General features: G+C 46.8%; 2 protein-coding genes across 18 annotated transcripts in view; one reads left to right on the forward strand and one right to left on the reverse strand.

The window, feature by feature from the left end:
* Window positions 1–3,129, forward strand: part of LOC134564852 (ubiquitin-associated protein 2-like) — a 240,390-nt gene extending 237,261 nt beyond the window's left edge. For all 17 annotated transcript variants that reach the window (XM_063424089.1, XM_063424082.1, XM_063424094.1 and 14 more), the window contains 2 exons: window positions 283–471; window positions 1,949–3,129. In XM_063424089.1, the coding sequence (XP_063280159.1) occupies window positions 283–471; window positions 1,949–2,041 (282 nt within the window). In that variant the 3' untranslated portion in view covers window positions 2,042–3,129. The remainder of the gene's footprint in view (window positions 1–282; window positions 472–1,948) is intronic.
* A 1,483-nt stretch (window positions 3,130–4,612) lies between these two features.
* LOC134564855 (ubiquitin-conjugating enzyme E2 R2-like) overlaps window positions 4,613–14,196 on the reverse strand; it is a 207,942-nt gene continuing 198,358 nt past the window's right edge. The window contains exons 4-5 of the mRNA XM_063424103.1: window positions 9,075–9,209; window positions 4,613–7,657 (exon numbers count right to left, since the gene is read on the reverse strand). Coding sequence (XP_063280173.1) covers window positions 7,438–7,657; window positions 9,075–9,209 — 355 coding nt within the window. The 3' untranslated portion in view covers window positions 4,613–7,437. The remainder of the gene's footprint in view (window positions 7,658–9,074; window positions 9,210–14,196) is intronic.

The raw sequence follows: 14,196 nt of genomic DNA on the forward strand, positions 1-14,196 counted from the left end.
GCTGCCATCCCATGTCCCACTGAATAAAAAGAGGTCAGGGAAAAAAGGAGCATAGTAGCTGTGGAAATAAAAATAAAATGTTGGAATCATTCGTTCAGAAGAATGGATGAGAAAATGAGCTGAAACTCATCTGCTGAAGCGCTTGCAGGTGTAACTTGGCTTGCTCTGTGGGGGTTGATAAAAGTTTCAGGTGATGTATGTTTAGGCCACTCTTGTTCTTGTTTGGTCACCATCGGCTGTTCACACCAGTCTCTGATACTGTCCTTCTCGCCTCCTGTGCAGACATTTGACAAACAGGGATTCCATGCTGGCACACCACCTTCTTTTAGCCTACCCTCTGCTCTCAGATCAACTGGGCTGAATCCTGGTGCTGCCCCAGGTTATGCTTCAGCCCCATTTCTCCATATCCTCCCTGCACATCAGCAACCTCATTCCCAGATGCTGCATCACCACCTTCAGCAAGATGGGCAGGTGAGTCAGCCCCTTCATCGTCTTCAGTGTGCCTGAGGGCAGATTTCTAGCAAGGTCTTGGGGGTTTTTGCTTCCTTCTGGTTTTTACTTTGCTCATTGGGAAAGGGCCTTGACAGCAATTGTAGACTGACAGACTCAGTGCTGTTGGCCAGCTTGGGGAGGGAATCTCATGAAGTTCAACAAGGGGAATTGCCAAATCCTGCCCCTGGGGAGAAACAACTTTATGCATCAGTATATGCTGGGGGCCAAAGCAGCTTGGCAGAACAGGCCCTAGGCATCCTGGTGGACACCAAGTTAACTATGAGCCAGCACTATGCCCTTGCTGCAAAGGCATTCTGGGCTGCATTAGCAGGAGTGCTACCAGCAGATTAAGGGAGGTGATCCTTCCCCTCTGCTCAGCACTAGTGAGTCCCATGTCCAGTTCTGGGCTCCTCAGTACAAGACAAACATGGATGTATTGGAGAGTCCAACAAAGGGCCACAAGGATGATGAAAGGACTGGGTCATCTCTTATCTGTAAAGGCTGAGAGTGCTGGGACTGTTCATCCTGGAGAGGAGAAGGCTCAGGGGAGATCTCATCAATATATACAAGTACCTGAAAGGAAGGTGCAAAGAAGATGGAGCCAGGCTCTTTTCAGTGGTTCCCAGTGACAGGACCAGAGGCAATGGGCACAGGCTGAAACACAGGAGGTTCCCTCTGAACATCAGGAAACACTTTTTTTACTGGGATAGTGACCAAGCACTGGCACAGGTTGCCCAGGGAGGTTGTAGTCTCCATCCTTGGAGTTGTCTGGACACAGGTCTGAACAACTAGCTCTAGGTGACCCTGCTTGAGCAGAAGGATTGGGCAAGAAACCTTGAGAGGTCCTTGCCAGCCTCAGCCAGGCTGTGATTCTCTAAAGAGGCTATCCTGATGTGGGGCATGGAGAGATGGGCTGTGAGGTGTGAAGCCCAGGCAAGCACTGATGTCCTCTGGCCGTGGCAGGAGAGCAAGATGTGAACACTTGTACTGTAATTCTGGGGGGGAAATCATCCCCTTGCAGGTTGCATGTTGGTTCCAATTTCCTATTTGGTTTTACCAGCCCATGTGTTTCCTTACTATAAATGTTCCCCAGAAAAAAGGGTTCTGCCTTAGAATCAAGAAATAGGAAATTACTTCTCTTTCTGAATGTGTTGTCTTTGGCTGGTGCACTGCTTCTGATCACCTTGGGAGAGTTCCTTTGTTGTCCCCAGTCCTGCTCCTTGTCTTCCTTGTCCTTAAACCTGAGTGGGAGGTGGTGGGATGGTGGTCTCTGCTCTTCTGCTTGGTTTCTCTGTGACTGTCCTGGATTGCAGGATGCAGAGATGTTGCAGAGCAGAAACAGATATGTCCAGGGGAGAGCATCGCTGTATTGGTGGAAGCTCTTCTGCTGATGTATGGACAGGCTTGTCTTCCTAGTAGTGTTGGTACTCTTGACTCCTTTCTTTCTGATTTCTAGGGTGGATCTGGCCAACGCAATCAACCCAGCACCATGCAGCAAAAGTGTCACGCTACCAAAACCTATGGCACTTCTCCATACTGGACAAACTAAATCCAGAAGGGGGGGGGGGGGTTGAGGAGGCAAGCTAAAAAAAGAGAAAAAAGAAAAAGCTGACCCCCATTCCTAGAATTATTAGGAGAAATTACTGCTCAGCCAAACCTCTGTGTGGGGAGAACTGCAACCAGGCAGCCATTCTCAGTGTGACTTGCCTGTTTCCTCTTGAAGTTGCTGTTGTATGTAATATATTTATGTATGTATTTGTAAATGTAATAGAGGGTAAATGTGGTTTTCTGCATCTTTCAGCCTGTTTTATTTTCTTTGTAGGGAAACATTATGAATTTCCCATCTGCACCAGATCATCCTTCCTTCCTTGTTTTTCTTAAGCTTTATAACTGTCAAAAGACAAACTGTGCCTTTTTTTTTTTTTTTTTTTTTTTTAGCTGGAGCCCATTTATTTCACGCAGTTCTAAATTCAGGCAAATAAAACCTGCCTTCCCCCCCCCAAAAAAAAAAAATTAGGATGTGTCCTGTTGGTTTGATTTCTGCCCTCAGCCCCCAATATAGCTGTTACTTTAAAGAGATAAAAAAGGGGCTGGGAGAAGGAAAAAAAGTTTTGTGGGTCTTCCTCTTTCTTTTATCTCCTCATTCCTTCCTGCTGTGGAAGATGAACTCTTGTGGGCAGTTTGTTCACTGTGGCCCTGAGCTGCACTCTCATCTTTTTTTTTTTTTTTAATAATAAAGGCCTTTTTATGTTTGTGGTTTTTCTTTGTGGGTTTTTTTGGGGGGGATGTGGTTGTGTGTTTTGATAGTGGGTTGGGGTATTTTGTTTCTCTAGCAAGAGACTTTGGATGGCTCAGTGGGTCGTGCAACTTCCTTTCCATCATTAGAGGCAAAAACTATGTAGCAGTTTCTTAAATAAAAGTATAAGCTGTGTCTTGTACCTCTTTTTGCCTCAAGCCACCCTGCCCAGAAAAGACACAGCTACTTGATGGAAACTTCACCTCTCCCTCCCCAATTTTTTCTAAAACAAGACCCTGGAGGCAACTCCTGGTCCTTCTTGTCCTACACCAGTGCAGTGAATGTTTTAGGAGTTTTATTTCTTTTTAACTCTCCCTCCACCTAATAAATATTTGAGCGTATCACTAGTGTTTGTCTGCATTTTTAAAGGCCTCAAGCAGTTTTGCTTTTACAGCCTGTCCCTTTCTACCTCCTCCTGCTGGGAGCGTAAGGGCAAGAGGATGGATCTGCAGGGGATGCTGAATACTGTGACAAAGGTGAGCACACCTTGGTACTGAAAGCTCATAGGCAGCTGCATTGGGTTGGGATCCTGGGCAGCACCCTGACTTCTGCCACAAGCATCATGTCTCTGCATTTGCTGTTATCTGACACTGTGCTGTCTGAGGCCCTGTGGAGCAGCTGTGAGTGGTAAGGAGGGAGCACAGCAGCACTGTCTTTCCTTGCTTTGTCCATGAAGTTCATGGCTTCCATCAGGAGGAAGGTCTGTGGTGAGGTTCAATAAGGTGAAGTACTTGGTCCTGCACTGGGAGTACAGCAGTCTGTTTCTGCAGGCTGGAGACTTACTGCCTCCCTTCCCTCCCCTGGCAAGCCTAAACAAGATGTTTTCCTCTTATTGTCAGCTCTAACAGGGCTCCTCTGCAGCAATTTCCTCTCTAAGCCTCTGTTCCACAGTCTGATGGTAGAACCAAGGTTGCTCTGCTGCACTTGGCCATCAAGGAAATGGAGGAAAAAACCCCAACCACTCGGCACAAGGGGCAGCCAGGAATGTTTGTCCTGGTTTTGGTACAACACCTTCTGCTAGATCAAGAAGCTACTGTCAGCTCCAGGCAGGCTCGTGCGAAAGAAGCCAGGCAGGAGCTACAAGCAGGCCTGATCCCAGTCAGAAGGCCCAGACAACACCATCTCATTCCCCAACATGGAGACTCCTCTAGGAAGTCAGCTCTGCAATGCCATAACCATTTCTCCAGCATGGCTGTGAAGCAGAAACATTCAGACCCCAAACACATTTGACTCGGCAGTTGCTATGCTGCAAACAATGTTGGGTAGCAAATACAACACCTGTACATATGTCCTGCTAATTTCAGCACTGCAAAAAGAAATACTTCTCTACTCTTGAGGCTGGAGGGGACAGCATGAGCCAGGCAGGGCAAGCACCCTGAAGGGGTGGTTGGCAGTGATTACCTCAATTCCTCTGTCGGTCCTCTGCATGAGGTCAAAGCACCTTGCCCCAGAAAACTGGCCACCAGCAGCACCCCAACCCCATGCCAGCAGCACCTTTGCCCCAAGTCCTTGCATCCTGCTGCAGTCATGATACTGTGAACAGTCTTCTCCCTGGTTTCCTCTTTGCTGACTTAGGATGAATAAATAAATATAACAGCAAAGCTCATGGCCTTTTGCCAAAGTGCTTCTCCAAATCAGTTTGTTCTTTAAGATATAGACAGCTGTCAAACAGCAGCTTTAGTTTTCCAATAACCTTGTAGATATTTATGTATATGTATAGGTACTGATACTGGAGCATCACTGAATTTGTGAACAGCTGTTATTCAAAGTTTTAAGTAACCCATGCAAATAAACCAACTCAACAGGGAAGTAACAGTACTGGCATACTTTCATTTCACATTTTTATTAATAGATGTGCAGAAAAGACAAAACATTACTGAAGGGAAAGACAACACAAAAATGCATCACTTAACTGTTTCTGGTAAATTATACTGAAGAAAAAAAGGAAAACATCTGGGATTTCAGCTAAGAAAACTACTAAGAAATGTAGTGTACCCTGCTGGTTTTAGAATGGTTGAAAACTGCATTTGAAAGGACAGGTAGTTGCAAATGTAAACACTAATATTGTCTGAGATGAGAAAAAGGTTAAGAAAAAACCATAATACAAAGATCAGGTAAACATTTTTCCACAATTTCTTAAATAGGTAAAAAACCAACAAAAAACCAACAAAACCAAACACAATACCCTCATTTCAGTTTGTATCTCAAAAAAATGAAACCAGCAAGTCAACAAGCAATGACACTGCACAGGATAGTGGAGAAGAGAAATTAGTCTGGTTATGGTCAGAGCTCTCAAAATAGGTTGCTTTTTGTCTTCAAAAAGGTTAACATAAGATAATGCATCTTACAACACCAAGCTTGAAAATGCATCTCACTGGAGAGCACACAGTGAAGGCAGTCAAAAATACAAGGGAAATCCTGAAAGATGCAGTATCATTTCAAACCAAGTCAGCACAGACAGTGTTGCCATACTCTGCTCCTTCATGCCCCCAACAGCTCCCCAAAGCTGGAGACTGATGTTCCTGGCCCAGTGTGGCCTTGAGACCAGTCTTGCATCAAGGAGTACCAGAGGCCCATTTGCCAATACTGGGACCACCCTCCCAGGGCTGGTATGAAGCTGGGAGCTGAGGGGAGGCTCACTGCTGGCTCCAAAAAGCACCAGGGGCTGTTAGTCCTTGATGGAAGGATGACCTGAAGGAGCCCTTGTGGGATACTTCAGGAGGGTTCCAGCTGCCTCCCCAGGTAAAAAGCAAGCAGGAGTGCAGACCATCATAGAACACACTGGGGACAAGGTATTACCACTTGGGCTGCCTTCATTCTGCTGAGGGCACACTAGCACAAGCTGGGGCAGAGGGACAGGGACTGTCCTTGCTGCAGCAAACCCCAACCAAGCAACAGTCTGATAACTTCAAACAGAGCCCCATAGGCCTTCCTCCCCTCTCCAAGGGCTGCCTTCCCCTCCTCTCCCTCCAGGCAACATACTTTAAGCTTGCTCACGCTCACCCTGCTCCTTGCTTCCCACCAAGCTGATTGCAGAACAAAGTTTACTCCCACCAAAGTACCTCTTGATGGACTGCAGCTGGTGATGTATCATTAAACCGCCAAGCTATACCAAATGCCTGAGCCTGCAGTTCTTATCAGGGTGACTGCCTCTTGTGAGAACAGAGGGTCTCACCCAAGCAGGGCCAGCACCTCCAATCTGCTCCCAGGGCTGCCAGGGCTCTGCGCAAAAGTGCAGGGCTGGCTGCTTATCCATGTGAAAGGTGAATTCAGGGCACTGCACTACAGCTGAACAAGAGCACACTGCAATGGGGTGAGGGTGCCAAGGGCTCTAAGCTCTGCCAAGAGCTCCCAAAAACATGCAGGAGGCTGAGCCCAGGGCACCAGCTGAAGCATACTCCTAAATAGGCTGTCAAACCCCGATTGCTGGCTTTCTCTTTCAGCCTGAAAGCACTGTGTACCCTTCTCTTTGTGGGGCTGCACACATCCACCCATGCCCCAGCCAGCCAGGCAGGAGAGAGCCCAGCATTCACCTATCTCTCTGCCCTATGTCCCAGAAGCTACTGCAGGCACAGGAACAGCCTGGCGGCCCCAGGGAGCTTTATCTTCTGCCAACCCCACAGAGCTACAGCAGAGCTGCATTTACCAACAGGTGACCTACATAAGCAACAGAAAGAAGGCTCAGGCCAGCACTGGACTTGGGCTGCAGGAAGCAAGGGCTACTAGCAAGCACTGGAAAAGGAGACTCTCCCACTGCCAAAAAGAAGTTTGGGATGAATGCTGGCCTGCTGGGCAGTGGGATGCACTTCTGTTTTCCTCCCTCAGTAGAGAGGCAGCAGGCAGCAGATCCCAGCAGAATGGCTAAATGGAACTTTTTCAACCCAAACCTAGTCTGAAAAAAAGAATGCAACCCAGGGCTCAGTTGTACAGCTGTGAAGTGTTAAGTGTTTATTTTAGAGTTCATATCACAAGCCTTTTTCAGAGACAAAGCTGACTGTGCCCTCTGGAGATCCAGGGGCCAGCTATTTCCTAATTTGAGCAGGCTAAACAGATTCCTGTACCTTTCAGTAACATCCCATCAAGCTCAACACACAGTAGCTTTACACTTTCCACCCCACACCTTATAAAGGAAAAGCCACCACCACAAGGCTAAACAAATGTACACACGCTATTACTGTAAATGGAGCAGCTAAACCCTGGCAATTTGCTTTGTGTGGATTTTTTTCTTCCCAGTAAATGCAGCACTTGAGCTCCTGAAAATCTGTCTTCCAATGGGTTTGTTCCAGCTTTAAATACATTAAACATCTCAATGCAAGACTGTATTTAATTCAAGAATCTAAACACAAGCAAACTTGTTTTGCTGTGAGCATTTTGTAGAGAAGTGAAAAAGGGAATTTCTTTTTAAAAAAGAAATCATAATACAGTGATGAAAGGGTTAAGAATGCAAGAATTCAGACATTCTGTGGAGGATTTCTAAGAGGTCCATAAAAAAGGAGCAAACAGATCCATACAACAGGAGACAGCAGGAGACAAAGTTTTTTTGATCCCTCCCCTCCCACCACTACTTTTTTGCTGGACTGCTGCTAGGTTACCACTGCTCCCTTCTGGCCTGAGTTGACAGGGCAGTACAGGGGCATAGAGGGAGCAGGTCACGACTCCTCATTGCCAGAATCATCATCATCATAACAGTCGGCATCCTCTTCCTCCTCATCTTCGTCATCAATGTCATCATCATACAAGTCGTCATAAAGCAAATCTGAACTGTTGTCATTGGAAGGCACTTTAGTTTTGATGCAGTACTCTGCCAGTGTAGTGGGGACCTTCACACCATCCTTCTCTGCCTCAGCTTTGGTAGCCAAAACCTGTTTCCTGTGGGGAGGAGGACACAGCAACATGAGCAGGGCCATGTGCTGGCAGTAGTGTGGCTCAACTCCCCACCTCCCAAACAGCCCCTGCCCAGCCCTCCAGGCAGCTCAGTCAGGAGAGCTGATGTTTGGCTGAAGCACCACAAACATCACTAGAAACAGATTTAGTTCCTGCAGCCCCAGGCTTGGGAGCACTCCAAGGGAGTTTGCAGCACACACACTCTCAGCAACATATGAAATCAATTATTCTACAGGACTCTTCATTAAAGACCTGCCAGAACTCAGAGCAAATGCCATTACATTTGTTACAGAAGGGATAGTCACAGATTTCTTAAGATGACTTAGGAAATGCCATCCGGAAATGCCATCCAGAGATGCTATCCACAGCCACTCTCCACCACTGATAACTTTACCCTAGCATGCTCAAAACCATAATTCCTACAAGCATTTGTCAGCTCTGAGCTCCCATAGGAGGGGAAGAGCATGTGGCTGCACCCTGAGATCCAGCTGTAACCCCAGCACTGACTGAGGATAGCAGGAAACAAGTGTTTCCCTTTGCCTCAGGTTGGGCTCTGGCTGATGCCTCTCAGCAGTACTTGGGCTGTGAACTGTTGCTGCCTCCCAGCAGGGAGAGGAGCAGATGTCAGCCTGTTCCTTTACTTCCACTCACATGCTCAGTCTGCCATACTCTGTTTATAGAGTACATCCAGCTGAAGTCAATGGAGCTGGAAGGGACTAAACTTCCCAACAAGGCTCTTTGCACAGCCCAGGACAATGACTGACTGTCCTGCGTAGCTCCAACCAGGGGTATATCCAGCTAGCAGTCAAGGCATATGTGGTCTTGCCCCAGGCAAGAGTGACAGCAGTCCCAGTGCAGTATGGGCTGCCCATTTGCCACTCCACAGCAATCTTGGCTCAAGTTGGCATCATCTCCTTACAGCACCTGATGAATCATGAATTTCTCAGAAAAGGGCAGTCAAGACGAAACACCGCTTCCAGCTAATCAAACCCAGCTGTGCAAGCACTTGCCAAATCCTACTGATATTCCTCCAAATTAGAGGGACAAGATTATGATTCATGAGTGCATTAAGCACAGAGTTAGTAGCATGAAGGCAGTTTGAATCACATCCCAAGCAATGCAAGCAGTCCTCAAAGGTATGCAGGGATTTAGACTAGAATTTACTAGCAGCCAATAGGTTTTGCAGACCATCATGTCAGATTAGACTGAAAAAGAACAATACAAAGACAGAAGTTTGCACCATTTCTGTCCAGAAGAATGAACTTGGAACAAAGCTGTAAAATTCATTTTGAAAGGAGCAACCACAACGAGAAGCTGGTTTCAGCAAATTCTGAAATCAGCCTGTTTCATAGGATTCAAAGCAGGAGGCCAGTAGCACAGCATCACACAGAGCAAAGCTTACCTTATGATTTCAGCATACTCCTTGTCTTTTCCTTTACTGTCCCTCCATTTCCTGAACATGACTGATGCATCCACGTTGGCAGGAGAGAATGTGTTGGGCTCATTAAGCAGAGAGATTACACTCAGTAAGATAGTCCTGAAACAGGTAATCACGACAGCAGTCAGAGCTAACACATTCATGGATTCTGGATGCTGACAATTTCTTTAGGTGATGCATCAGAAACATGTTTAAAATCAAAACTTATGAATAATTAAGGATATCTAAGTGTAGTGGGTTGATGTTGGCTGGATGCCAGGCACCCATCAAAGCTGCTCTCACTCCCCTCTGCAACTGTACAAGGGAGAAAAAAATATAATGAAGGGTTCATGGGTTGAGATAAAGGCAGGGACAGATTGCTCATCAAATACCATCATGGGCAAAACATACTGGAATTGGGGATATTAATTGAATTTATTACTAACAAAATCAGAGCAAGATTGTGAGAAGTAAAATAAGACCTTAAAATCACCTTCCCTCAATCCTATCCTCCTTCCCAGCTCTACCTCCTCCCCCCAGCAGCACAGGGAGATGGGAATGGGTTTATGGTCAGTTTATCACCTGTTGTGGTGTGTTTTATGATGTGAGATTTCGTTCCTGTTAATGGGTTTTCCCTGGGCTTTTTCCCTTCCCCCCCTCCAGGTTTGGGTCAGTCCTCCCTTTTCCCAGACCCCCAGAACATTCTACACCCCTCCCCAGAGGCATGTCCATCAATGAAAGGGGTTTTACGCCCTCAGAGGAATTCCAGAGAGGGGCATCAAGTGATAGGAGAAAAACAAAAAAGGTTCCCCCCCAGAAGAACACTGGCTCACCTGAATGTCCTTCTACCTGAATTATCTCCTCCCCTGCCCTCTCGCTGGTGAGTTCCTTGCCCCTTGCTCCCACTCCTCCCCCAAATAAAAGGGACTGTGGGCCGCATGGTCTGGGTCGGCCGGGGTCTGTTGGACTGGTCCAGGGCCCGTGGTGGGGCTCAAATACACTTTGGACTAAGAAAATCCCCCTGCCATCTGGCTCCTGTTCTTTTCATCTCATCCAGTTTCTCGGCAAGTAAACACCAAGGAAAGCAGTCTCCTTTTCCCGAGTTCCTGGGGGTCTGCATCTACTGCATCTGTTCTCGCTTTGGGACAAGTCGAGACTTGGACCAACACGTGGTACAGGTGTAACAGATCTCAGCTACTGAGCCAAGAGAGGGATCTCTGCAAGTAATTGCAGCAGCTGTCTCTGGGCATCAGCTGGACTTGACAGCCTGTAGAGGTCCTGTTCTGTGGAGCGGGCTAGCAACCCCTCAGTCACCCATTGTTTCTGCCACTGCTTAGGGACAGGAGTCCTTCCCATGCTCCAATGTGGAGTCCCTCCCACAGGAGAAAGTTCTCCACAAACTTCTCCACCATGAGTCCATCCCACAGACAGTTCTCCAGCTCCAGTGTGGGTCCCTTTCCATGGGGTGCAGTCATTCAGGCACCGCTTGCTCCAATGTGGATCCTCCATGGGATCACAAGTCCTACCAGGAAACCTGCTCCAATGTCGGCTCCTCTCTCCATGGGTCTGCAGGTCCCTACCAGTAGTCTGCTTCAGCACGGGACTTCCACAGGTTCACAGACCCCTATCATGCATCCCTCCACTCCAGCATGGAGTCCTCCATGGGCTGCAGGGGGACAACTGCTTCATCATGGTCTTCACCATGGGCTGCAGGGGATTCTTAGCTCTGGCACGTGGAGCACCTCCTGCCCCCCCTTCTCCACTGACCTTGGTGTCTGCAGAGCTGTTCCTCTCATGTTTTTACCCCGCTCTGGCTGCAATTGCAACTGTTCAGTCACTTTATTTTCTTTCTTCTTAAATATGTTATCACAGAGGCATTCCCATCATTCCTGATTGGCCCAGCCTTGGGTCCATCCTGGAGCTGGCTGGTGTTGGCTCTGCTGGACATGGGGGAAGCTTCTGGCAGCTTCTCACAGAAGCCATCCCTATAGCCCCCCACTGTCAAAACCTGGCTATGCAGACCCAATACACTAAGGACTGATGCTGTTTGGGTTTTGCCTTTTTTTTTTGTTTTATATGTTTTTTATATTCTTCACACACATATTTGTAGCTCTGTAGCCTATTGTATTAGTGACTAGTTTTCCCAGTACTTTTCCATGGCCTTTCCCTAGGCAGAAAGACAAAACAAATTCCAGGGTTCCAAGCCCTGGGACGTACAAGGCCCCTGTCCTATCTTGGTTACTCCTGGGAACCAGGCCGAGAACAACTCTTTGAGATACATTCTCATGGACAAAGTACAACTAGTGCTGAAGAGGGGGCTCCAGAGAAGGGGCTTCATCTGGGGGGGAATTGCATCACCACTTGTCCTCCTAATTGGTGCTTTTTATCAATTATGCTAATTTCCTAAAACCTATAAAAAAATACTCAACCTGGGGGGGGGGGGGGGTGGTGGTGGGGGGGGCTTTTGTGGACATCTTTCCATAACTGCCTCTGAAGACTTTCAAATAAAGATCCCCTTTTGTATTACCTCCTTACTAAAATTATCTCAAGTTTTATTTCCAGTTTGGGAAAAAGGCAACAGGACAATAGTTGAAGTAAAAGCAAATACTTATGAACTTCAGACTCTGGTGATCAGTGTTATAGATATGATGATTGGCTCTCGCAATTAGGGGATGAATATTGTGTGCAAGTCAAAAGAAGTTTTATTGATGTATGGTTATGTTATTGTGGTTTGTTGTTTGGATGTCCTCTGTTCTCCCCAAAAGTCCCCTTTCCCCTCCTCTGTATTGTTGCAACAGGACAGCCTGGGTTGTCCAGGACATATGGAGGGAAGGTGTGTACATGTGCCCCTTGCATGGGGCAGTTGAGAATGGGAAAAGCTTGCTGGGGAGGGGGGGTGGCATGACAATACCTGACCTCCAATAAAGTTGCAAGAAAGTAGTTGTCACCAATAGATGGCGAAGAATAGTTGACTGACAGATTTTGGGAGGGGCCAAGGTTGCCTGATGCAACATTAAGGGGTATGAAAGGTGGAGCAGCCATTTTGTAAATGAGCTTGTGGCAGCTGGTCACAGACTCCCAGTGCACTGTCCTTTTTCCTTATTCAGTCCTTTGTTGTATTTGTTAAGGTTTAGTAAACCTTGAAAATTTTAAAGTGAGAGGTTGTTTCTCACAATCAGCATAGGGAGGATGATACAATACAAACTTCAAAGACCTAATCTGATGACAGACTATCATGTATGTAAACATGCTTGTGACAGGGCAGCAGGTAAAGCTTGCATTGGACCAGAATTCAGCTTATCCATACCACCTATAGATGGTGTGGGGTTGGAAACCTGCTTGATGAGCCTGATCTTCATGACATTCAGCCTCAGCAGAATCCCAGGCTCTTTGCTTACCCTGACTGATACAACCCAAGGCCATCAGAGGAGGCTGCACTGCCTTCCCTACCCCACAGTGTATTAAGATGTTGGAGCTGAGGCCAGGTCTCCCCTCTCCTCAGCCTGTGTGCCAAGACTGATGTAGCAATACTTGAAAAATATCTGCACTGTCTTCCCCTTGCTGTACTCAACACTCAGGCAAGCTGCCAAGGGCCCAGCAAGATTGAGCTGCTGGTACTCAGCAAAGGCAGCATGAGCCAGTCACATAACCCCTGGCAGACAGACAGCCAGCCTTCCTGGATTTCTAGCAGCAGCCCAGAGCTAGCCAGCTTCCCTGCTCTGCTGGCATTTACCAGGGACAAACACCACCTCCCTCACCCAGACCCCATTGCATTTCCTAGAACTCTGCACTTGAGAGATTCAGCCCTTTGTTCCTCACACAGTGACACAACCAGCACAAAACTCAACAGCAAATCCCATCAGGCAGCTCTACACACCTGGCCACCTCACTGTAGCTACCACCGCAACAGCTTCCTGTGTCTAAGGTGGTCCTGCTTTGAACAGCTTTTAATTTAAATGGAAGGGAAGAACAAGAGACAAGGAAAAAGTCTTGAAACACAGCAGTACATAATAACTGCTCTGCAGAATATGATTAAAGGAGACTACAGCCCCAACTGTACTTGAATTGATTTAGAGGCACATTCAGAGCAGTGCATGCTGAGCATATCTACAAGCATATCATTTATCTGGGATACAATTCCAGGAAATGTTTGGCCATTTGGATGAAGAGTTTATAGGAAGGTTTTGAAACTAAACACTTGTATCCAGACAGACTGTTCAGCATAGCTATCAGGAGAGTTATATACAATTTGCTTTCCAAATAATATAATTCAATAGGAAATAGAACAGCAGCTCTGGAGAAAGCTGTCTGGTCAGACTGGAATGTTGGGCAGAAAAGAAATCATATTTTACTTCAACTCAAGAAATCATTTAAAAGCCTTTGAATTCTCAGCAATCAGGCTGCAAAGCAAGCATGTCAGCTTCAGTATCATTACTGTAAAGCAAGCAAAATCTAGAGAAGGCTGAGAACAGGAATTCACATCTGGATTTAGCACCCACTCTACCACGCTCTATCTACTCCTCTATTAGAGGTGAGACACTGCGCACTTTTCATTCTGATCAGCACATCCATCACTGCTGATATCCTTAAGAGCTGGCCAGTCTTCTCCAACTCAAACCCTGCTGCTGTGGGTAAGCAAGGTGAACAAGGTATAGTAATAGGAAGAGATCCCAGAACAGGGCATCTGACAGGACAGAAACTATAAAAAAGTTCCACCATGTGTGACTGAAAACATCCTCAGCATCACATACTGCACCAGACTGCATACAGACTGACCCTCTCCAGTATAGTTATGGATCTGTTTCTCCCTTAGGTGAGGTTCTTCTGGCATGTTGTTTCATGCAAGTTGTTTGCATGAAGAGTAGGTATTTAAAACCCACCTTTGCTTTCTTACATCTACCCCATTCTGGGGGACAGTGTATGGGAATATGTAGAGATGAAGCTAGAGAGCAGGACAGAGTACTGCTCAGCTCATTACAGAAGTGGACATGTTAGCATTGGTAGGCTGTAAGCCTTGGCAGGCAGTGTGCCTATGGCAGATGGTACCCTGAAGAGGGAAGCATAAGATAATAGTATGCTGAGTATGCTTAGCTTATGTAAGTCTGTA

The sequence above is a fragment of the Prinia subflava genome (assembly GCF_021018805.1).
Source record: "Prinia subflava isolate CZ2003 ecotype Zambia chromosome W unlocalized genomic scaffold, Cam_Psub_1.2 scaffold_22_NEW, whole genome shotgun sequence".
Taxonomy (NCBI): domain Eukaryota; kingdom Metazoa; phylum Chordata; class Aves; order Passeriformes; family Cisticolidae; genus Prinia; species Prinia subflava.